Source organism: Haemaphysalis longicornis, unplaced genomic scaffold (genome assembly GCF_048455015.1).
Source record: "Haemaphysalis longicornis isolate Haplotype H1 unplaced genomic scaffold, Haemaphysalis longicornis Haplotype H1 scaffold_10, whole genome shotgun sequence".
NCBI lineage: Eukaryota > Metazoa > Arthropoda > Arachnida > Ixodida > Ixodidae > Haemaphysalis > Haemaphysalis longicornis.
The window spans coordinates 138,742,177-138,768,258 of record NW_027526204.1 but is presented as its reverse complement, the minus strand read 5'-3'; the positions used below and the strand labels follow the sequence as shown (position 1 = coordinate 138,768,258).

The 26,082-nt window shown below is 46.7% G+C and overlaps 1 protein-coding gene across 1 annotated transcript; it reads left to right on the top strand.

Moving 5' to 3' along the window:
* Window positions 1-3,657: 3,657 nt before the first annotated feature.
* On the top strand, window positions 3,658-13,349 carry LOC144157968 (uncharacterized). The gene is made up of 4 exons (XM_077688673.1): window positions 3,658-3,938; window positions 7,106-7,230; window positions 10,806-11,020; window positions 13,007-13,349. The coding sequence occupies exons 1-4, from the start codon at window positions 3,872-3,874 to the stop codon at window positions 13,245-13,247; spliced, it is 648 nt and encodes a 215-aa protein (XP_077544799.1). The 5' UTR covers window positions 3,658-3,871; the 3' UTR covers window positions 13,248-13,349.
* Window positions 13,350-26,082: the final 12,733 nt, after the last annotated feature.

Below are 26,082 nucleotides of genomic sequence, written 5' to 3'. Positions count from 1 at the left end.
CATCGAATCTATGCACTTACGTTATGTGTAGCGCTGGTATGATTGCACGAACATGGTAGGACTAAGCCCTCACGCAAAGCGGAATAATTCAGCCATCGGTATTGTCAAGCCTTGTCAGTTGTAATTTTCGCTTCTGTTTTGATTCTGTGACGCAGTCCACCTCGTAGCTTCCAGAGACGCTGCGCGGACATGAGAATCTGGTGCTTTGTAACAACATCAATCTGGTTAACATTTCCGTACAGCCCAACTGTAGACTCTGCTTTAATGAGCTCCCCCTTGGTGTTTTAAAATGCTTGCATTATTCTCTGTCAAGTTTTCAATCCTTCGTGCATAAATGCCCTATAGTCTGCCTGAAGGCGGTTGCTATCCAGCAACTTTTCTGCGGCGGCCATCCCCTTTAGTTGTAGGTACCACTCCTGGATAAGGTAGAGCAAGTCACTGCAAATTTCACTATTCAATGCTATATAGAACTTTAAATTTAGCAAGAACAAATATTAATGCAAAGACGGCGTTGTCTGAACATAGTGTTGCCGTTGGTCATGTTCTACGCAAGTTGAGCAAGATCTTGCTGCGTGTGAAATTTCGTTGTGAGACCTGAGGAAAGAATTATAATGAGGTCCTACCATTCTGGTTTGAAACATGAATGAAAGAACATACTTTTTAGAGGATGCGTGCGCTGCTTTGTTCATCCGAGTACACACTGTCGGTTCTAAAGCTAAACGATAAAACAGCATGGGTGGGAATGTATAGGGTGCATAGGAATTTTGTAGTTTTCGTTAGCGACACGGGAAATGGAAACTATGTTGGGAAGCTCCTTGGTCCACCAGAAAACGGAGCATGTTGTACAGACCCAGCATGACCTTCGGGCGTGGGTCGATGCTCGAAACAAGTTAGCATTTTGTTGCCTGCAGTGCACCTAGAAAACATGCGTAAGGGCATGGCCCCGCGTACATAAATGCTACAGACTACCGTGTTTCAGCCCGAAACGGACCGTAATATTAGCGTTAGGCACTCGATCACTTGGTTGACAGCGACCGTGATGTTCAAACTGAAGCATGGTTTCAGGCTACGACATAATATATTGGCAAAAAAATTGCAAAGTTTGCGGAGATAATTCCTGTTTACGGTGATGATTCCTCGGTCATTTTGGTTACTTAAGTAATGCTGACTGTTGCTCAAAATCCAGGCAGAATCACATCAGCGCGCACCCGTATGTGGGGGAAGGGGGGGGGAGCGCGGAAGTTTGCGGGTGTTCTTGTGGTCTGTAGCCTGTTTTTTTTTAAATGACTATACATCCGTCCGTCATGCCAAATCGATTGAGCATTGAAAGAACGATACCCTTGAGCCCACAAAACTTCAAAGAAAGGCCAGAAAGAGGGCAAGGAAAATTCTTCTAGAAAGGCACGTTCGTTTCTTCGCCACCAGTACGAAGGCCCTTCACTTGCGCACACTGCTATGATGATTTTAAAATTGAGTGTAGCAGTGGATGCACGCGTCAGTATGTAACGGGGCAACAAAAGTCGCGATGACGGGCACACCATGCAACAGCGACTACGTTACATGGAGTCGCATGCCTGTAAATGAAGCAAACTACTAGAACTGCAGCGAGAACAAATATATATTTTAACTCTTCATGTACTTTAACTCTTCGTGTACTTCATGGACAGTGGTAACTCCTCATGTACGTAAAGCTGTCCCTGAGTAACCCTAGCCAACTTTGTGCATCATGGATATTCAGGCGGATACGAGTTGAATTTACGTTTTTTTACGTTGAATTTACGCCAGTGAAGCCGCGCACCTGTTCGAAGGCAATGGTCTACAAAAGGCAACGGTCTACCAGCTGGAGACGATCTAAAGCAACTCACAGGCTTCTTCGGTAAACGCAATGGGCCTTGCATGGGCAACGCAACCGGCCGACCATGCAGACGCTCAGTTAGAACAGGTCGCCCAAAACGGCGTGAGAGCTGTCAGCGAGCTTAATTACCGCAAACGGTTGCAATTTTTTACTGAAAGCGTAAGCGTATGCTTCGGTGCAGCGAGGAAGGAGCGATCGGCGCGCATGCATACCTTCGTTGAAGCTCTGGCACGCATCGAGCCATGCAACCTAAGCTTTTTTTGCCTAATCTGTCGTTATCTCGCGCGTTTGTACAGCGCGGTGTGTCTAACCTGATTAATACTGTTGCTTATGGCAAATCGCTATGTTGCGGCATATGTAGTTTGTGCACGGACCGGTAATACACGCTTTCGGTACAAAACAGTCACAGATGCTCTCGTTTAAGCTCGCGTAACAAATAAAATTAGTCTAGAAAACAATGACGCGAAACAAACAGGACGACCAAGTTCCGCAGGGGGGAAGCTTTGAGTGACATGTCTGGGGCGAAGCAGTCACCGGAAGTGATTGATTGATTGTGGGGTTTAACGCGCCGACGCAACGCAGGCGATGAGGCGCGCCGTAGTGGAGGGCTCCGGATTAATTTTGACCACCTGGGGATCTTTATCGTGCGCCGAAATCTCGTACACACGGGCGTTTTTGCTTTTCGCCTCCATCAGAAAAGCGGCCGCCGCGGCCGGGAATCGAACCCGCGACCTCGTGCTCAGCAGCGCAACGCCTTAGCCACTGAGCCACCGCGGCGGGTAGTCACCGGAAGTGGCAACGCTGCCTTGTGGTTTCTTCAAGCTGCCCAAAACAGGCGATTTTGAAATAATCAAAATTGTAATTCCACCCTTCGGACGGAACTCTGAGTCTGTATTTTTCAAAAATGTCCATTTCGCGTCCGTTTCAATCGTGACGTAGTTGCCCTTGCGACGCCTCTGACCAATGAGGTGCGCAGAAAACCACGCCCCGCCTTGCTTGTGCTTCTTCACATCCGGGTCGTCTGTTTTCGGCCAATCAGGGCTCGTTCAAATAAGACAGTTTAAAATGGACATGAAAGGGACAAAACTGAGAATTCCAGCCCTGATTTACCTTCACAAGCTGCTTTAAACTGCGTTATTTTGACGGATAGTAAATAAGGAGAAATCAGTTGGCACCCCTACCGCGGGGCGAAGCCACCGCGCGATTCCCGGCGCTTTTTCTTTCTTTAATCAACCCCACATCCCTTCTTGCCCGTGTTGCTGTCGTTGGGAACAATACGGCCTTTCCTGCATCCCTGGAATGCAGCTGGGGAGATCTCGGCACACAGGTGGCATAGTTTCTCATACTGCTCAGTAACAACGGCAGCCTGATTGCGTATACTGCCTGGCCGCCTACGACCCATTCTCGAGGCCACTGGGATCAAGACTGCCAGTTCCGCGCTGTCCTCCCGAATGGCCCGGGTTTGTATATACGCGCGACGTACGCATGCGATAATAAATAAATTCCGTTCGACGGCCGATCGGAAAAGACGACGACGTGTGTTGTGCGTCACACAAAGAGTTGATTGATTGATTGTAAGGTTTAACGCGCCGACACAACGCAGGCGATGAGGTGCGCTTGAGGATCTTTAACATGCGCCAAAATCTCGTACGTACGGGCGTTTTTGCTTTTCGCCTTCATCAGAAAAGCGGCCGCTGCGGCCCACACAAAGGGTGTTGCCGCAACTTCCCCTACGGGGGGCGCTGATTACCTGATAACGCCGTTGTAGCCTCGGTAGCAGAGCACTCGTTTTTTGAGACAGAGTGTACGCTGTCACGTGGACGGCTTCGTGTACCGTAACGATGCTTTATTTTCTCGGAGGGCAGGTAGGGTGATTTGTTGGAAGATGTTGAAGGATGGAAGAAAGGCTTGCGCGAAGAAGTGGAGCGTAGCAGAAGAACATTTAAGAAAACAAATTGTGCCCGCACAACCCTTTCCGCAAGTGAACGTGAAATTGCACTCATACAACCGGTCGGGATGCTAACGAAATTATTTACAGCACTTTTCTTGTCCGCCGTGGTGGCCTATCCGTCAATTAACTTTGGTAAGACACTCATCTACTTGGTCTTAATTTTCCTATTTTGGTCTGATGTGCCCCTTGATTGTTCAGTAAACGAGTATTTTATTTTCAGGTAAATGAATGAATGAATGAATGAATGAATTAATGACCTTAATGCAGAGAAGAGGCCAAAAAGCCCTGTTGGTAAACAAAAAATTGTCCGCCGTTGCAGAAAAGACGTAGTAAATTGACCTAATTGCGTTTACTCCATAGATAGCCACCGTTTCAGCCTTGGTTACTGAGTGTCCAAATATTTCTAAGGCGGCTTTAAGGTCATTGATGCTCCAAACATTACCAGAATGGTCATCGAACGAGAATTCGTCGTGGTCAAAAACATCCCCCTCGCGAGGGGCACGATCAAATACAGAGCATTTCCGGGGGCACACGACGTTAAGTAGTTTGCGTTACGTTAATGTTGTTGCACTTGTTGCTGTTGGTTGTTGTATCGTAATTAAATCAGGAGACGTAATCACGTGGTCACGTGACATCATTTATTAGCAGGTGGGTATGATTATTATTCTTCTCTTCTCTCTCTTTTCTTCTCTGGCTGTTGTTGCGTCGTCGACGTCTAGATGCCTCTGGTTGAGTTAATCCCCCCATTCGAGGGAGTCGATTGGAGACGTCATTGTTGAAGTTGTTCTTGTTCTTGCTGCTGCTGTATCAGCAGCTTCTTGACGTAGTTTGAATGAGTCAAGGATATAAGGCGCGTTCGTACCCCTCCATTCTGTGTCGTCTTTGTGGCGCAGTGGGTACAGCACCATGTACCTTGCGTTCCGCCCGCAGGGTCGTGGGATCGAAACCAGGCGCCGGAAAGTATTATTTTTTTTATATAGTGTAGGGGGAGGGGTGAGTCAAGGATATACCGTACTTACCCGATTCTAACGCGCACCTTTTTTCCGCAAAAATAGGCCGAAAAATCCCATGCGCGTTAGAATCGGATTCAAAACCGAAACTGCCGAAACTGCTGAAATTTCGTTCCACCCATCGCCATCTCCATCTCAAGATGGCACCAAAGCTTTTAGCAACAATTTTTCGGATCTAGGTGCCTAGGCTTTTCTATCGGCGGTGACACAGATTGTCAAATTATTCCACTTGCGCGCTTGATAGCAGCAATGGCAGCAGCGGCAACGAAGGTGCGCCGCTTCCGCGGCTTACGAGCGGCTCCCGCGCGTTCACAACGAGCGGTTGGCTGAAGCGTACGCCTCTGGAGAAGCTCGCGGGATGGGCGTGCGAGGAGGAGGAGGAATCAACGTTTATTGAGCCCAAAACGAAATCGGTGGTGCACGCTGGCACCAAATGGGGTGGTCCCTAGTTACGGGACCCATATGTTCCCAGCAGCTCCTGGCTCCTGTCTGTCAGGGCGAGCTGAGTCGGCAGGCGTCGGCCACGATCCCATCGAACATGGTTGAAGGTTCGTTCAGAAGTGTGGCATTGCGAACGTGCTTGCCGACACCGATGACGAGATGTTGCGGTCAGCAGAAGGCGACAAGGAGCTCTCGGAGAGTGACGAGGAGTGAGATGAGTGAAATTACTTCGGGAAATAAATCGCCCGTTTCTATGGCATTCGTTTTTCTTGCTCACGAAGTTCCTTGCGCGTTACAATCGGAGGTGCAAGTTTTTTCCGTTTTTTGCCTGAAAAATAGGGTGCGCGTTAGAATCGGGGGCGCGTTAGAATCGGGTAATTACGGTAAGGCGCGTTCATAGCCTTCCATTCTGTGTCGGCTTTGTGGCGCAGTGGGTAGATCACCATGTACCTTGCGTTCCGCCCGCAGGTCGTGGTATCGAAACCAGGCGCCGGTAAGTATTATTTTGCAAAATGGCCAAATCGTTGGCGGAAAAGCAGCAAGCCACTCTGGCAACACTGTGCGCCCGCTGCGCCGCCATTAGAAAGGAAGCGAAAAGGCTGCGAGCACAGAGTTTCTATGGGGTAGCTACCGTCCACAGTCCACGTAATTGCATACGCATTGTGGGGCAACAGACTCGTGAAGCCATGGGCGAAAACGTGCCTACGCAACGGCGTTGCTACGACCTGCTTCCTTTCTAATGGCGTCGTCGCGTTCACCACCAGTGTTACCACCGCTCAATTCTCAGTGTTGTCCGCCTTTTTGCAAAGGGTCTATATAGTGTAGGGGGAGGGGTGCGGACTACGATGGACAACTAGAACGGGTGACATCGTGAGTTAAAGAAATGCTCTGCATTTAAAACTTACGATCGCTGATTGTCGATACTGAAAGAGCGTGCACCCTTCGGGTCGAAACCTTCTCTTCAGGCGTGCAAAGGAAAGGACGTGTGAATATGAAATGTGAAATTCCCATATCTAAATGTTTAAACAATGATCTGATTATGAAAGAACATCGCATTAGGCCTATAAGCACAACGCCAACTTATTATTTTATTTCTCTTTTTGTACAAGCACAGCCGTCACCGCTTTTTCAGTATTTGTTTCCCGTTTTGAATATTGCCGCGGAACATGCATTGAGTTTGTTTATTTATGATTTTGGTTTTATGGTCAGGCTGTACTGTATGTGCCCCGAGTGAAGCGCATGTTCCATTCTTTTTTTTTTTTTCTTATGCCACACGGATTATCTCATTAATGCCACGAACCATGCCTTTTAATTGTTAGATGTCACGAAGCCAAATATGACGCAGCTGGCTTGAAGGAAAAACAAGTTTATTGGAGTGAACGTGTGATCCCCTAACAACTCAAGAAACACACAGGCGGCGAAGCAGCAGTTAACAAAGTGACGTGCGCAGGCGAGTGTCGGGCAATCGAATGCCGCGGCGTCTGCTCTGCTGCCATTTATCTTTCTTTCGGCGCGGGTGTTTCTCGAACCGTCGAAATACATCGAGAACACTGTAGATAAAAAAAAATAATTTTCTAGGCAAGTGGCGTTAGGGCGAAACATTCTCCATATCAAATAAAGTAATCTGTGCGGCATCAGAAAGAAAGAATTGAACATGCGCTTCACCGGGCCACAGACGAGCCGCCCGGCTGCGCCGAGCTGTGTTATCTGTGCCCCCAGTGAAGCGCATGTTCCATTCTTTTTCGCCTGCGCACGTCACTTTGTTGACTGAGCTTCTTCGCGACCTGTGCGTTTCTATTGGTGCGCCTAATTGCGCAGCATCGGCTTTTTCCTTTTGTTCTTCTTCAGGGCAGCCAGAACAGTTCGTCGAAACCCAGGACTTCGCCCCCAGAGTTATCATCCAAACTGAATTAATCCAGCAACGTCAACAACCATTCAGCCTCGACATCGTTAAAAGTGAAACCGGCCGAAAGGTGAACCCATCCTCTTGGGGTCATAATGTGGCGGGCAATGTGGCGGGCAATGTGGGGCAATGTGGCGGGCAAGCCACGTTGTGCTTGGTACGGAGCAGTAGCAAGTACTTCGCGGATGGTTGTATCCTGTACGGCTTTTGGAGCACCGTGCTTCATTTAAGAATAATCCATTCAAACATATCACTCGGCACTGTAAGGCCACGAGGAAAACAGTCAAGAAAAATGCAACCCATTGTTTACAAGAACACGTGTATTCTTTGGCGCCATAATGACGAGTTGACAAGAGAGTTGGTGGAAGCGTTTCATGTAAGAAAAAGTGAAGGAAAGTGCATCAGCCATGCTTCTGTGTCTTTTCATGTCAAAGACGATGCCTAGGTTGTGTGTGTGTGTTTTTTTTTTTTTTTTTTTGGGGGGGGGGGGGTAGGCTTGGCGCACCGCTGTGCAGGGATGACGTTTAGAGACACGTGTGGTGCATGATTGTATGTGTATGTGTTTTCTTCCGATTAAAGATGTAGTTGAGAGTCAGCGCCGTCTTGTGACCCTCTTCCTCGTCGTCGTGTTGTCAAGCGCTGTTTAGGAAGGACACGGATGCCACCTAGCCCAGCTGTTGATTCGGTTAATTGTCCCCTGCCTGCGCGTGAAAACCCCATGCCGTCTTCGCCCCCTTCCGACGTAAATAGTCAGTCTGCAGGAACGTTTTAGGGGTGTTTCGGCCAACGATCTGGTATTCGCCAAAAAATAGCTGTTTCAAGTTTCAAGTTTATTTTCCGACATTGGAGTGTTGGGGGTCCACCAGGCGAAAAATTCTGCAGAAATTCAGAGAATTATCTACTAATGCATAGCATTTTTATGCCGCCTGTCTTGAGTTTGAGTTATTTCCAGCCAAATTATTTGGTATTCCGAAGTCCTGCCCGACCAATTATCTTAATTTACGCTATTATAACGATTAGCAGCGGAACTTTTGCGAAATCTGCAATATTGTGGAAATGCAGGGCTTAGGGTTCGCCCCTTTCCGTAACCTTTTTAATATTTTGCTTGTTTTTTTTAGTGTTTCAAAATTTATTTCTACCATTTATCTCCTTTACGCTAATATCACGATTATAGGCGGGACTTCCGCAAAATCAGCATTATTGTGGAAATGCACGTCTTATAGGATTTCCAATTTCCCGCATTTTTCCATATTCTTGTTATTTATTATTTATTCAAAATTTTGTTCGACCAATTATCTCCATTTACGCCATTATAACGACTACTGGTGGAACTTTCCCCAAATCTGCATTATTGTGGAAATTGTTACGCCCTTCACCAGTTTTCGTAATTATTTTATATTGTATTTATTTTCTTAGTCTTTCAAAATTTCGTTCAACCAAGTATCTCGATTTACGCTATTATAAGCGTTTTACAGGTGGAACTTTTGGCAACCCTGCATTATTGTGAAAATGCCATGCGTTATACATTTGCCCTTTTCTGTAATTTTTAAATATTTTTGTTATTTTCTAATTTTTTAAAAAATCCGCTCGACCAATTATCCCCGTTTGCGTTATTATAACGATTGCATTTAGAACTTCCGCTAAATCTGCATTATTATGGAAATGCAGGGCGTTACATGATTCGGCATTTTCCGTAATTATTTTATATTTCTCGGATTTTTTACGTTTTTCAAAATTTCGTTCAACCAATTCTGTCCATTTACGATATTCTAACGATTACAGGTAGAACTTTGGCGAAATCCGCATTATTGTAGAAATGCCATGCATTATACGTTTCACCATTTTCCGTTATCCTGAAATACTTTTTTCTTTAATTTTGTTTAAATTCTGCCGGACCAATTATCTCAATTTACGTTATTATAACGATTACATTTAGAACTTTCGCAAAATCTGCATTATTGTGGAAATTCAGGGCGTTAAACGGTACGCCATTTTCCGTAATTATTTTATATTTTCTTTATTTCTAGTTTTCCAAAATTTTGTGCGACCAGTTATCTCTATTTACGCCATTATAGCGATTACAGGTGGAACTTCCGCGGCATATGCATTTTTGTGGAAAAGCAACGCGTTACACGGTCCTGGCTGTGGGGGCACTCGGCAAAGAATGCTACGCATTAAGAACGGTCAGCCACCACTTGAAGGTCGCTCACCTCTGACAGCAGTCAGATTAACTGTTCAGTTTGTATGTTCAGGTGACATAAAAAAGGGTGACGTTTAACACTTGTAAACCTAGTTGTGAAGCGCACGCCCAGACGGCCACGCCATCCGCGGAGAGGCTGAGCGATCACGCGCCGGCGAAGCAGCCAGTAAACCCTCGCCTAAAGGGGTACCACAGCTGCGAGGCTCCGAGCGAAGCGCAAATGCGACGTTTCACCGCAGCGGATCACGTGGCGTGACCTCACAACTGCCACATTTACGCTCCGGCTGCTCAAGGTCATTGCGACTCGATAAATGACCTCGCGAGACACGCGCACGTATAGTCGAACCGCCTGCATAGCATACAAACATCATGATTGGTAGTACTCAAAATGTAAAACACATAAAAGTCGTTAGTGAACGAGACCGATATACAAATTTGGGCAACGTAGTTTTCCCGCACATTAGTTCAAACGGGAGCGGTTCGTGAACTCCTCTATCGCTATCTTTCGTTATCCCGTTTGTTCTTCGCGTTCTATCGGTTACTCTGACAGCTCCTTGTCTGTGCTTTGTACCTTACTCTCATGGATACTACTCCACTGTCCGATACGTAAGTAAAAATCGCTGTTATTAGAGAGTTATAGCAGATCGGAAAAACGGTTCCGGTACGGCGCCCGGTACACGGTCGGTGCACCTGCGCAGGCGCCCAGCCGGTCTCTCTCTCCCCCCCCCCCCCACCCCCCCCCCCCCCCCCGCGCCCGCGCAGTGGCACCGGTCGGTTACCGGGTGCCGTACCAGGACCGGTTCTCCGCTATGCCATAACTGTATCTTTATTAAAGAGTTTTAGCATTACCGTGTGCGCCGTGCGTACCGAGACCCGACTGGGCGGTGCGCATTCGTTCTTGTACAGCGGCTTAGTTCAGCTGGCGGGCGGCCCCCGCCTGGCCGTGTCCGCGAATTCGTTCCGGTAAAGGGTGGCCCTCCTTGCCATGCCCGCGCGCGCATGCGCAGTCGGGTCGCGGTACACATGACATGCACGGTAAGCTAAAACGTTAAATTGTTTTTCTCGTATGTCCGACTTTCCACGTGTGTCAGACAGCAGGGTTCGTGATCATGGCTGGCCGATGCGGGGATGAAATCTTTAATGACAGGGCTAGTTTGGAGGCGATCATGATAGTGATGACACATACCCCAGCGTGGAGTGCAGCATACTCCCGCTTGCTGGCTCTCGGACATCTTTTCTATCTGGCGCCGCGTCTCGATCCCTGTCTGCCTACGCAGATCCTTGTGGAACAATGGAAATACGCCTCCCAAGGGTTTGTTGTTTGTATTATGCCTTATAATGATCTCTACCCCACCTCATCTTCTCGCCTTGACTGCCAATGCATGCCGTTCCCGCGTCATGGCTAAGTTGCAGACATGCGCTCGACTAACAACTGAACTGCGCAGATTTTGCGAGACGAAGCCGTGCTCATTACCGAGATCCAGAAGAAGTTGCAACGGGGACGCGACACAGAGCGCAACCTGACGGCCGTCCGTGATGTTATTCGCAAGAAGATGGACGAGGACTCCACGGGCTCAAGGCGCCTGGGCGGCCTCCGACGGCGCCGCCTCGAGACGCGCCTCGGGAGACTGGACCAGCTGATCGTTCAGCTACAGTCATCGTGAGCACGCATGCGCGCTGGCGTGAAATGCCGCTCACTCGGAAGCCCCCGAGGCTTGCTGTTGAATGGTCAGGTTTAATACGAAAGAAAAGGTTTAATATGAAAGATTCAGCGCTTTATGTAAGAACACGTGGAGATGTGCGTACAAACAATTTCATCAAATGCTGCATTTCGTAGCAATCTGTGACTAGTAGGCTCATCTGTACGCGAGATTAATTTTAAAAACATTTTTATCATCATGCATTATACCCCCGAGATTTAGAGCGAGGGGTGCGGCGTGAAACCTGTCCTCACATGATAAGTGTGGAAGTGCGTCTAGTGTAGTTGCAGCCAGTTTTTTTGGGAGTCTGCAAAAGGCGGCCACCAGAAAAGGAAACAATAATTGCGATAACTTAAATTGATATTTATTTCCTAGCAGCTAAAGAGGAAGAGGAGGAATAAACATAACAAAACGATAAAAACTCCAGCCGATGCCATCTTGTCCTCTCTTTCAGCTGCGGAAGCTATAGCGGGCGGGGATACCACTATAAACCTGACTGCCTAGAAGTCGCCACGGTCGTCTGTCGTCTTCAGTTAGCCGAATGACACGAGTTTAAAATGTAGCCGACTGTCGTGAAAAAGGAACAGTAAAGGGACCATGAAGACAAAATACAAGTTTGGTTCATTAAAAATACTGCTTTTGTCCCGACTACAAAAATAGTAGTTTTACCGCATACTTATAATAATCGAGAAATTAAAAAAAATTATACACGAAGCAGTGAAGACTCCCCAGCATCTTTTTGGCGATTAATGTGTGACGTCACGGAATCTTGCTTGTGTAATTGGAGGCCTCCGACATAAGTTAACGCCAAGAAACACGACTGGGCGGTTGTACTGGTACCCCCTAATTTCGTTTCGTCGTATCACTTGAATAGTAACACCCGCTGCAGTGGCGTAGTGGCTAAGGCGTTCTGCTGCTGAGCACGAGGACGCGAATTCGATTCCCGGCCGCGGCGGCCGCTTTTCTGGTGGAGGCGAAAGGGAAAGACGCCCGTTTGTACGAGATCTCGGCGCACATTAAAGATCCCCAGGTGGGCAAAATTAATCCGGAGCCCTCCACTACGGCGCGCCTCATCGCCTGCGTTGCGTCGGCGTGTTAAACCCTACAATCAACTTGAATATTAACTTGCAGTTAACACAGTGATAACTATGCTTTTAGTGCTGGCTCACATTACGCCAATCCTGCCCATATTACGTCACTGTAGCGCGAAATTTGAAAGTTTTTCAATATTTCTCGCGTTTTTTTTTTCGGGGAAAAAAGTCTCTCATAGCTGGAATGCAGCTGAGGGAGTTACCAAAGGCTACTTCTGTCGAACTGAGCGAAGTTGTATATCGTTTTCATGGCCCGTTTAATGAGCACGGTACGGAAAATAAACGAGAACAGAAAGATGAAGCGCCGGTAGAGATTGCGGCCCGAGTTCTGAAGTCACATCCTTGCCCAGTGGGATGGCAGCCGCACGCGATTTCTTTGCCTTTGCTTCCATGTTGTCACGTAGCCAAGGACGACGCAACTTTCTTCAAGGACCAAAGATTATTGGAGTGAACTTGTGCTTCCCTAGGAACTCAAAGAATACAAGTAGCGAGGCAGCAGTCGACACAGTTACGTGCGCAGGCGAGTGTCGCCGAATTGAATACCGCAATGCTTGTCTTTCGAGCATTTATCTTTTAGCGTTTATGCTTCGAAAACCATCGAATCAGATCTAGAACATCGGTGATCAAGGACGAACATTCTGTTCGAGCGACGATCAGGTGATACACTGTTCTTATCAAATAACAGAAGCCTGCAGCCTGGCATAGTAAAAAAGAGACGGAAACGCACGCCTCACTTCTAAGATAAGGAAGCTTGGCGTGGCCAGATGCACTCAACATAACACAGGAATAAACAAACCAGAGGGTATAGTTCGCTGCAATATACGTACACGCACGAAACGCCCTCTTGTACCGCAGGAACCGGGATGGCGAGGCAAGGTTTCGCGAGTTCATCGGCGGCGTAGCGTCGGGCAAGATTCGTAACCCGAACGAGGCGCACTCAATCCTGGACAGCCTCTACCGAACCTTGGAGTCGGGACTTATGAAGTTAGTGAAGGTCTGCTACAGCTTCCTGTCGGGAATCATCGACACCATCCACAACCTCGCCCTGGGCCTCGGAAACGCCATCCACAACATCCTGGGCCTCAAACTCGGCTAGCCACGCCTCCTGCAGCCAATAAAATATGCGCACTCCTCCGCAAACGAAATGGCATCGAGTTTTAAAGCGGAGCTTTCTATGTTTCCTTAATAATGTCGCGCCAAAACCCACTGCAGAAAAGCCAACTTTACAAAATGGGTTTCACAAAACGATGATGATGATAAGCGAAGGTACATCAGGCGACTCAACAATAAAGCGCTTAATTCTGGTTGGAGGAATCAAACATTGGTCCCTCGCGTAATGAAGCCGACGTCTACCAGATTGCGTCATTCGGACACGGTAGAAGCAGTTTGGATGTTGCTTTCAGGTTTCATGGGAGAAAGCTTCGCGTTTAACCATCTTTCGCTTAAGAAAGAGGCTTTGATTTCACGTTTTAAGTTGCAGTTCATTGGTGATTGGCACTCGTGGCCGCCAGTGCAGTTGTCTACAGGCTCAGCTGGAACAACGTTTTACCAATTTATCGTTTCCTCCTGCTTTGGTGTAAGTAATTTAGTCACAACTGCTGCATTTCCTTCAAGTTTAGGGGCTCTTAAGACCTCCACATTGCTTCAAACAATTTTAAAGACTATCGTCTTTCTTGGGCTACTAAAACGCAGAAATTTTAGTCCGTCCGTCCGTCCGTCCGTCCGTCCGTCTGTCTGTCTGTCTGTCTGTCTGTCTGTCTGTCTGTCTGTCTGTCTGTCTGTCTGTCTGTCTGTCTGTCTGTGACTCGGTTCCGCCACCCGGCCAAAGTGAAACACAATCTGCACAATAGTCTTATACACTCACGGCCAAATCTAAACATCTAAGTCCGGTTTCAGTGTTCATACTTGTTAACATTGTTAAACGAGAACAAGACATTACGCAAATATAAGGCAGAAAATCAATACATAAGTGCTATTTGCAGTGTTCCTTGATTAAAAAATTCATGGATGCTTGGTTTTGTGGTACCAAATAAAATACTGCATCAAAGACAGAAAACCGCCGCCTGCTTTTGGCAATGCTACCTTCTGTGGCATTTAAGAAATCAAACGGCCAAAGCAACGAAAGGTTCTACTAGGTGGGATCCACGTTCCGCTTGGAACGCTCGTGCAGTAGGGCATCGGGGTTTTATAAATGTTGTAGCACGGTGCCTCAATTCACGCGCGTCTCCGCCGTACGGCAGCGCAGGCGTCAAAACACTCGACTTGAAGCAGTGGACCGCGGTAAATTTAAATTGACTTGAGCAAACCTCTAGCGTATTATTTTGGCAGGAACGAGACGGGAGAGGAACAGCATGAGAGGTGAGCTGGAAAGAGAAGAGAGGCCTTTACTTGGCAGGGGCGCCAGTCGACTATCATCTTTCGGCGACATTTGCAACGAAAAAAGATGCGCGGCCATTTTTTATGGGAACTTCTGCGATATTTCACAGTAAACTCAAACGTTATGCTCCAGCTAAGCCTGTGGACGACTGTACTTCTGAAAACAACAGCAGCAGAAAACGGCGAGATAATACGCTATTGGTGGGGTGTAACGAAAAAAATAATGCAACACGTAATATATCACGACAAAAATGTGCACAATGCGCGTCGTAGCATGTTGAGAAAGGGACCATGGAGACGCATGCAACTATATATCAGTCAGAAGACATACCCGCGGCAGAATAAAAAAAAAGTTCAACCGCAGCGATGGCTCAGAGGTACAGCACTCGCCTCGTATGCGGGAGGTACTGGGTTCGAATCCTGGTACCGCCGGGCACCCACTGGTTTCTTTAATGGGTACAGGCGTCCCTGGTCAAGTGCGGGCCCTTGAAAGGGGAATCCACGCCTGGAAAGCTGCCTTTACCCTATCGAGGGGCCCCTGACCTTTGTCCATCTGGCTGCATTTAATTATGCTAGATAATTTCTCCAACTTTCTGATTGGTGTCACCGTGCGAAATAATCGATTTCCCTGCTCAGAATTGCCGCTAAGAACTGTATGGAATTGCGCATACGAATGCAGCTAAAAACAAACGCAAATTTACAAAGACAGGGCGCCATCTTTGTGCGGCTCTTGGGGCAGAGCGACACAAAAGAAAAGCGCCGTTCACTTTAGTCTGACCGAGGAAGAAATATCAGGAATTCAGTACATTTGAACTCGGTGCAAGTCCACTTCACCTCTAAACACAAATGCATTGCTGGGAAGACATTTTTGGGGTTATATAAGCTTTCTTATATCGAAATGTGAACGCCGTAGGCCTTCTTTCATTTTAGTGAATTTTTCGCGTACTAGAAACCGGTTTTTGCGCGACGGGGAAACTTGCTGCAGCCCCAGAGCAGCTCCGCTGTTAACGCAGTAGTTCAAGGCAATGTCCCCCCTATGACTGTTGTCGAAGCCGGCGCTGCGCACAATGCATAACTCCCGCAAACCCTGTTCCCCGATGTAAGATTGCGTGGAGTCCTCACACCTATAGGCGCTTGCGAATCCTGACGAGGCAGTCACGACGCCTCCGTGGTCACGACCGATTTCGCGACCATGAATTGCAAACTCACAGCGTCGGTCACATTCAACGCACTCATTCGTCACGACGTCGCAAGCCTGTGGCCACACCGTCCTCATCATGCAAATGTCCCCCGAGCCACTTATTACGCAGTCACGTTCGGTTTATTCCTTCCGTCTGTATTCGCATTTAAGCACACGTTGATGCGCCAAAGAGCACAGCCAATAGAAGGTCCCTTGTCAATTCATGAGTTTCTTCGGCCGCTGTCAGGGCAGATAATAATGGGAATGCAAGTTCATTTTTGATTTGGAAAGGGCCGCAGTACATTTTTTTTTTCATTTTATTATTTTTTTTTCGCTTTGTGAAGGCAACGCCTGCCTACTTGTGCGAGTAGACGCAATAGCCTGATGCCTCTGCACGAAGTTATTTCAATTTCCATCCGGACGTCTCAAATCTGGCGCCTATGATTGGTCGGTTACCGCGTTGTCACTGGCTCTTCCACGATTAATACCCGCTGGCATCATCAAACCGGCACGGAATAAAAGCGCATTAGCAGGCGCGCCAGCGTTTACTAAAAAACGGTGTGAACAGCTGCAGTATCCTCCTAAGCTGCAACTGAAAGTGCTGTTGGTTTTAGCCTGGACCTCTTTTTCCCAAGATGCATTTTCTGGCCGGCTTTCCGCTACTACTGCTCGTGGCTTTCTTGTTCGGGTCCAGTGACGCTTTTTTTCTACCCCATCTTTCCCGCCGCGGTGTGAAAGTCACCTATGGGGGTAAGAGACAGTTACTGCTGATTCGTGAGCGTTTAAAACCAAAATCAAATAGAAGCCGCGACTATTGCACGGAGCGGTCAGCCGTCGGGTAAAGGATACTGCATCTGAGGAAAAATAATAGGGCAGCAGAAAAATGTTAATCACTGAGTTTAATTAACTAGGACGTTAAGGGCCATGAAGAGCCTTGCATACTTCGCGCTCGGGAGCATGGCTTTCACAAGATGAGGATTTAATTCGCGCAGCTAACTTTTCCCAAGAGTTTCTCAAGCTGTATTGCACGAATAATGTATGAATGTAAGAATTAAGAATGTTAGACCTATAAATGCGAGTTGGCGCGCGTGCGTGACTGACTGACTGACTGACTGGCGAATAGTGCATGGGTATACCGTAATAGTACCCGAAAAGGCCTCTTTCACACTGAAGCTTTCCTGAGAGTAGAGATAAAACCATAGCATGCACGGATGGGAGTAGTGCAGTACGCGAGGACTGCAGAAATGCTGGAATAATTAGGGAACTCCAAGCAACACTATACCGAGTCCCGAGTTGCGCCGTAGAACCCCGAGAAAAACGTCCTAATTGTCGGGCTGTCCACAAGTGGTTGCCAGACTGCATTATATACCTGAATACAACCTTTGCTAGCCCTGTGGTTTTTGTAACTAGTAGCTATAGACGCTTACACATACGCTCGTATGAATATAAATTAGTGCATGTTTGTCAGGGGGAGAAGAGCATAATAAGATAATGGACAATTATTGCGCAGGGTCGTTGTCTGCGGGAGAAGGCACGAAAAGAAAGGAAGGTAAGAGATGGTGGTGGCGAGCGAGTGCGAGATTTATTTATTTATTTATTTATTTATTTATTTATTTATTTATTTATTTATTTATTTATTTATTTATTTATTTATTTTCCATGGCGTGTGTGGCCTGACGTCCGGTAAGCGGGAGTGATAGCAGATGAAGGAGGCGATGCGTTTAATAATTTGTGAAAAGACAAAGGTGAGATGTTTTTCGTCGCGAGGCTAATGTTTTGAGGTTGGCGCGGCGTTTGGGGGCAAAGACGCTAGTGTAATGTGAATAGTCTGAGTAAATAAATCTTATCGCACTGTTTTGAACGGCTTCAAGTGTGAATGTATGATTAGATTGAAAGGGGTCCCGAATTGCGCATGCATACTCTAGCTCAGGCCGGACTAGTGTTAAGTAAGCTTGGATCTTTAGTGAAGGGGGCGCAAGTTTTAAGTTTCGTCGTATACAACCGAGTGCGCGGCTAGCGTTGTTAGGAAAACGCGATATGTGCGATGACCAAGAAAGATCGGAAGTTAGTTTGATGCCTAGGTATTTATAGGTGCTAACCGAAAGAATTGCGGGACCGCAAATGGTGTACCTTAATGTTTGGTGAGGGTGCTTGCGGTGAAATGATATGAGTACAGTTTTTTAACGTTTAGCGCATTAATCCCGTTCCGCACCATGTTTGAATGAGGTGTAGATCTGACTGAAGAATTGCAGAATCGGAAGGATAAAGTAAAAGGCGGTAAAGAACAAGATCATTAAAAAATAATCGGATATTGGACTGAATGTTAATCGGAGGTCATTAGTGTAGACCATGACTACCAGAAGGGCGACGACAGTGCCCTGCGGAACTCCAGGTAGATAGTTAGCTAGATATAGAGGCAGTAGGTAATAAGCCATCGGACAATTATTGCGCCGAGTCGGTGTCTGCAGAAGGAGGCATGCAAAGGAAAGGGATCTGGCCAGCGTCAGGTAATAAATAGATTGAGGTGGAGAGCGAGCGAGCGAGCGAGCGAGCGAGCGATCGAGAGAGATAGGGAGAGAGCGTAATAACATAACGGACAATTATTGCGCAGGGTCGGTGTCTGCAGAAGGAGGCTTGCAAGGTAAGAGGATATGGCCAGCCTCAGGTAATGGATGGAGGTGGAGAGCGAGTGAACGAGAGAGAGAGAGAGAGAGAGAGAGAGAGAGAGAGAGAGAGAGAGAGAGAGAGAGAGAGAGAGAGAGAGAGAGAGAGAGAGAGAGAGAGAGAATGCATAATGAGACAATGGACGATTATTGCGCAGGTTCGGTGTCTGCGGAAGACGATAAGAAAAACGACGGGATGTGGCCAGCATCAGGTAATATTCCAGTTGTATAAATAAGATACGTTAGACGGGCGTCGGTCGATGACGGAGCTAGCTTACGTTGGCGGCAGAGTCGAAGTCGCAACAGTGTGGTGCATGTGTAATATTTGTGTTGCACTTCGCACGAGAACTCAGGGCTGCTAAGGTTCGTAAAGAGATCGAAAATGCCACATGTTCATCGGCAGGGGATTGGATAAAAAATCTCTAGATGGGTTTCTTATCTTCTAAGACCGACGAAAAGAAGCACGTCCTGTAAGAACATTTGAACACAAAACGGCGTCTGCAATTTTCTCTCTGAAGCCGCACCTTGTAAAGGCGCAGGTAATATATTGACCCGTAAAACAAAACAAACCTTAGGGTGCGACTATTACAAGCCTCCTTCAAACGCACCTTACTAATAAACATCTACAAAAGTTCAACTACTGAAAGGCAACATGTCTTTCAGTAGATGAGATTCGCGTTGGTGGAGTCTGCCAACGGGAAATCTTACAGATCACAGCTGTTCAAATAGATCCTTTTCGAATACACTTTTAAACAAGGCACCATCTTCCACTGTCACTTCAGCCATTGGTACTAAATTTTATTTGTTGCTGAAGCAAAATTACTAAAGTAAAATTCCTAGTCTGCATTCCAAGACAAATAGCAGCAAAGTCAATGCTTGAATGTGGCCTGGTGGATCGGAGCAATGAAACGTGAAAAAAAAAAAAAAATCCCCCCACCTCCCCGAACGGGATCGTGAGGAAATGCGAATGCATTGGGTGCACCGATGAATGCGCCTGCGAGTAATTATTATTAATGGCGTACTTAATGAAGAGAGACGAGAGTGTGAACGTAACCATTAATTCATTCATCAGCACCTGTTTGTGTTATCGTTGTACCTGACGGCCACAATCACCGCCTTGTGGTCGCTGAAGTGCACGGTCAAAGGGTCTTTGAGAAGCATACGCGCAGCACAGTTTCGCGTGCCGCGCGTATGCTTCTCAAAGACCCTTTGACCGTGCACTTCAGCGACCACAAGGCGGTGATTGTGGCCGTCAGGTACAACGAGAGGAGAGAGAGACCCGCGCAACACGCCCGCCCCGCGCGCGAGCTCTCTCCGCCGAGCTCGGCGATGCGAGCACCCTCACACACCCGAGCGTGCTCCTCCTCTCCACTCACTCTCCGCTACTCCGCCCGAGCTCCGCGATGCGAGCGCCCTCACACGCCGAGCGCGCTTCTCCTCTCCCATTGCCCTCCGCTACTCCCGCCCGAGCTACCACGAGCTCCGGTTGCTAGGCGCGCCACAGCTGTTGCTAGGCGCACGCCAGGCAACGCACGAAAACCCCCAACTAAGAAATGCATTCGCATTAAAAAAAAAAAAACAGCGCAGCTAGAGACAGGACGCGAAGGAAGATGAAGACACAGGCCATCGCAAGTCCTGTGTCTTTATTCCTTTGTGTCTTGTCCCTAGCTGCGCTGTTTTAACCGTGTTTCATAGCAACAAAACACCTCTCATGCGGCGTTGCTTGTAAGCTGCGCATTTTGATCCTCGCAGCGGCCGTCCACATCCCAAACGTTTTGCAGCTGAAAGCACACATTCATCCACAAGCAACACACGCTGCTGACAATCGTCGAGTATATGCGTAGGCACCTAAACCAACTACTATTGTAATTTTATCTTGCTAATTTCAGCTAATCGAGTTATCAGCAACCCCAGCAGCATCTCATTTGATGTTTCATCCGTGGACGAAGCGACAGGCAATGATAACAACGGCCTCAGCGCGAAGGTGAATATAACTCCTTCATTTTTTTAGACTTTCATCCTTCCCGGTGTAGCCACTGGCGTTTCGCGACTATAAGCACGATTCCGGGCACACCAAAATATAAGGATCAACCTGCCAACGTATCATATCGGCCAATCGACTGATCGGACAATAGAATGGCGAATCTATCGGTCAATAAAACTGTCACTGCGGGTTAGTGAGTGAGACGTGTTGCTGAGTGTGGAGCTGTGTTCAATCGACAGCTCCGGTGGCTGCATTTTGGTGGAAGGGGAGAATGAGACAGCTGTGTGCAAGACGCGTGGTGTCCGTTGAAGGAAGGACACCTACATGAATATATAGCTTGAACCGGTTCGCGAACGGGTTCGATGAGTGGAATTATCACTGAAATTTGAAAAAAAAAAGAAACATTTAGTAGTTTAAAATGACAGTCAAATAAAAATACAATCAAAAATTCAAAATGCCGCTGTTCCCCAAGGGAAGTGGCGCAATTGCAAAGCAAACTTTAAACAATGACGAGATATTAAAACCAGTTAAAGTGGCGACGATTTACCACCAGACTTTATGTTGTCCTAGCGACTATTCATAAAGTCACCGCCAAGGGATATGATGGTGGGATATATTTTCTGCCCTTTCCTTTTTTGTTGAAATCGCAATCGTCCCGCCCACCGCGGTGGCTCAGTGGCTAAGGCGTTGCGCTGGTGGGCCCGAGGTCGCGGGTTCGATTTCCGGCCGCGGCGGCCGCTTTTCTCATGGAGGCGAAAAGCAAAAACGCCCGTGTGTACGAGATTTCGGCGCACGTTAAAGATCCCCAGGTGGTCAAGATTAATCCTGAGCCCTCCACTACGCGCGCCTCATCGCCTGCGTTGCGTCGGCGCGTTAAACCCTACAATCAATCGAAATCGCAATCGTCGTTATGGGATCGCCCATCAAGCTAACCTTGAAGCCTTGAATTTAGGCCTGCGTACTGGCGCGTTCAACTACCAGCGCTTAATAGCAAGGGCGCACATTTTTTATATTTGGAACAAAACAGAAAAATCCTAGAACATGCACATAAATACTACCAATGAATTAGATTACTTGGTCACCCTGAATAATTTGTTAGTTGTCACCTTATCGAATGTGTTAGCCACACTTTTGTAAAAAGTAAGCTTTAGTTAACGCTCAGTCACTGCATTATTGCTCTGACCACTGCAATTCCTTTTGCGATAGCTATACCGGATGTGTCCATTACAATCAGTATGTCATAGTACCGCTTGACCCCCGGCCATCGTTCCGTCTGCTACATTGCGGAATCTTATAACAGATTATGCTGTTACAAATGAAAGGGAAGTTTGACGCGTGGAGCATGAGACGGGACTTTTTTGGGTAGACGCTCTTTAATTCGTCCACAGCAGTACTCCGCTCCGGAACGAGTAGCAGTAAAAGTAATGTAGTGAGTTGGGCAGTCAGTACAAGTGCACCTTCGAAAAAAAGCAGATGAAAGAGAAAAAAAATCACGCCATATCCACGGAATGAATGATGATAAGTGGGGCGAAGCGCGAGAGGGGGAGATCATCGGTAAGCGTAACTCTCCCGTGAAAGTTCGCCCATTACATCATTAAGAAAGACGTAAGACTGTGTGCGTACATTGTACAAATAAACTTTTATTTTTGGAGTCAATGCCCCCAGGCCCAGACCTGGTGAAAGACCCCGCGCCATCGAGGAATACCCCGCACCTCCACCACAATTTGTCACGTAGGATGGGACACAACGGTGAAGAAAGAACTTTTATTTAGGGCGAACTTGTGCCCGAACAAGACGAGAGGAAACGAGCAAAGGTCCTTGCGTCTCATTCGATCTCCGAGAACGACTGCCTGCGTTCGTGGCGTGATCTCTTGCGTGATCTCCCCCTCGCAGTGCACGTGCGCTCGCGCCTCCGTTGGCGAACACAGACAAGCTCGCGCTCCCGGTGCCGGTGCCGAGTTTGCGCTGCCGGTTGCAGCCGGTTCTTGCGCGTGCAACGCGGCCCACTTTGCGACATCTCCGAAAGCATGCGGCGGTCACGTACCACGAGACACAAGGGATGGACAGACCCATGGCTTTAGGAGCTTCGCCCCTAAAACGGCAGAACAAGCAGAAAAGATAACCGCTGGGCGAATGGGACAGTGTGAGGTACCGGCCTGCCTTTCTGCACGTGTCATCTGGTTTATTACTGTTTCTGCTTCCAAGACAAGGTCTAGGGCTGCAGTTTCTTTCCAAGGGAATACGTTCGCACCTTAACAGATTTCCCTGACATATGTGTTGTTATTTGTATCTCTAAAAAACGGAACTGTCCACCGTACTGTCCTAAAAAACTGACCACGGAACTCACTTCCTTCGCATTAATAATACCCTCGGTTGTGAAAGGCAGGACAAAGAAAAGATTAGAGCAATACCCACGTTTTTTTTTACTTATTCTGTTTTACTTACTTTTGGTGTAATATTTTAAAACAACGTGATTCGCCTTTTCTTTTTTGTTTTTCGTGTAAACACATTAAAAAAATGGCGGCTTTGATGCCCCGTGCTATATCTCTGCTCCGTGGCGCAGCTTATGTTGCAGTCCGGCAGACTTATTTTAACCAGCTGGTGATATTAAACGTGGATCAAAATCTCGATACACGGACGTTCTCGATTTCCATCTACTTCCGAAAAACGGTCGTGGAGAAGGGAAATCGAGACCAGTTGTGATCAGCAGCAAACGGCTTAGCCACTGAGCAGCTCCGGCGGTGACACTTGTCAAGTATCAACAATTTGCAGGTGTCGGACCTTTTAAACAAATTATGAAATGCAAAAAAAGATTGCACACATCGGGTGTGGGCTTTCGCTTTTGCGCAGTGGAGCACTCCTGCAGCCTGATTGCTCCAATAAAGTCGCAGCTAGGGAAGGGCAAAGCCGTTTTATATCCCCTGCAAGCTGCCGAGAATGGCATTTCGTTTGGTCAGCTTGCACTACGCTCGCGCTTCCAGCAGCAACAGACCATTGCTTCATTGGTGCTCATTCATTTCCCCTGTGTTACATAGAGCGTGATAGTGTTCAATTGCCTGGAGGGGAAAGCGCGCGCGTGGGTACGAAGTTGATGTTACGTGAAAAAAAAAAAAAATGCCTGAATTGCATTGACTGTGCAATGATATATATTCGTCCTTGTCGACCTGGACCCAGACGAATTTTCCTTCAACTGCGGAGTTTTTGAGGAAGCCGTATAACTTTCCTTTGTAGACGCATGGCTGCGTTCAGGTGGATGTCAAACTTTCCTTCGCAGAAAATTACTCCACCTTGGGGATTTCTCCTAAATCTGGTCGATTAACACCTGATGATGATGATGATTCCTATTGGTTTCCCCTTTGAAGCGGGGTGATGACATGTCATCTTACCAAAAAGGACTAATATAACAATGTTTTACACTCTTGGTTTAATACTAGCGCTGCTTAGGGCAGGCACTAAAGCTTATTAGGCCCGAAATACTTTTATTTCCCTGTTACAGGTGGTAACTGTCCTAGGCAATATTCCCCTCTCTGCTTTTCGTCCACCAGCATTCTAATCTTCTTTTCGTCCCCTCGACAGCCTTGAAGTTAACTTCCTCTATGATACCCTTAAATCCTAGGGCTTCTGAAAGCCCAATATTCCCTTCATGTAGATTTGGATGGATACCCTCACATTCTAACACTATGTGCCGCATAGTTTCTGTTTCTTTTCCGCAGACCACACATACCCCATCATTTTGTGAATACTTCCTCACAAAACTCTTAGTTCGCAGGCAACCTGCTCTAGCCTCAAAAAGCAAAGCACTGCCCTGGGAATTATCGTAGAAATTTTCCTTTCTGATGTTCATCTTCTCAGCCCTGTACATCTCTAACGACGTTTTAGCTTCCATTTTTTCCCTCCATTTATTCGTTTCAATCTGCGTTGCCCCTTTTTTGGTTACCTTGGCTGTTTTGGATTCCCCACTGTTCTTTCCGTATTTCATCGTTAGCCTGTCCATTACTTCGAGTTGTTGGTCAATTCGTTCTCGCGCTACAAACGACTAGCCTCCTGGTTAGCTCAGTTGGTAGAGCGACTGCTCCGGTTAAGCGGTGGTCCCGGGTACGAATCCTGGACCAGGACGAATTTTTCTTCAACTGCGAAGTTTCTGAAGAAGCTGTATAGCTTTCCTTTGTAGCCGTATGGCTGCATTCAGGGGGATGTCTAACTTGTCTTCGCTAAAGCTAACTTTTAACAAAAGTGTGGCTAACACATTCGATAGGGTGACAGCTAACAAATAATTAAGGGTGACCAAATAATCTAATTCATTCGTAGTATTTATGTGCCTGTTGTAGGATTTTTCTGTTTTATTACAAATATAAAGAAAAAGTGTGCGCCATTGGTATTAGGCGCTGGTATTTGAACGCGCCAGTACGCAGGCGTAAATTTAAGCCTTAAAGGTTAGCGTGATGGGCGATTCCATAGCGACGATTGCGATTTCAACAAAAAAGGAAAGGGCAGAAAATATATCCCACCATCATATTTCTTGGCGGTGGCTTTAATAGTCGCCAGGACAACGTAAAGTCTGGGCGAGAAAGTAGGCGGTAAGTCGTCGTCACTTCATCAGTTTTTCTAATATCTCATAATTGTTTAAAGTTTGCTTTGGAATTGCGCCACTGTCCTTGGGGAACAGCGGCCTTTTGAATTTTCGTTTGTATTTTGACTTGACTGTCGGTGTAAACGACTAAATGTTTTTTTCTAATTTCAGTGATAATTCATATCATCGAACCGGTTCTGTACGTGATTTTGTCGAACCGGAACTGAACCGGAACGAAATGATTTCGCCTGAATCAGAACCGTAACACCGAACCGGTATTTTTTCGGTTCGACACACCGAGGTTTTGTTGACTGCCAACCCATATTTCTGTTTTATTTCAACGAGCCCCTCATTTCTTATTCTGAATCGCGATATATATATATATATATATATATATATATATATATATATATATATATATATATATATATATATATATATATATATATATATATATATATATATATATATATATAGCTTTGACAGCAATTATTGTGGTCAAAATGGCTTGCTTTAGCATAGTGAATAACAAATAAAAAATTTACTCGAAAGATCGATCAATCAATCAATCTGCCCCTCAATAATACACCAATAATGGATTTCCAGCGAAAGATATCTCGGGCCACCCGTTATATCTGCGGAACGATATTCTATTTTTGAGATATTCTATTTTTGAGAATGTACAAAGAATGCATTGGAAGCCGCACTAGGAAAGCTCAGCCATAAATTGGGGATAAATATAAATAAATCAAAACAACAACCACGCAAAGATCCTGTCATTCAACTTACGTACTTAGGCAGATGGGGAATGAATTTTTGTAATTATATCCTGTGTCAGTTGCCAATCCTGATTGAAACAACTAGACCGTAACTGGCGTATAATTAGTACATTCTACACTCGGTATATTTGGTAAGGAGTAAAATAAATCAACGGTTAGTTACTTTTTACCCTGAAAGGCTGGTGTATACACCTAAAGCGTACTCCCGGTGATTACTCATGGGAAAGACTCATAGTTGAAGTCACTGGTGATCACCGACCGAAGGTTTATTTAAAAAGGTTAAAAAAAGTCGTTTCGGCTTCCATATGGAAGCGATCACCAGTTTCTTCAACCATGAATCTTTTACCCGACCAGACGAAATTTCGTCAAACTTTAGATT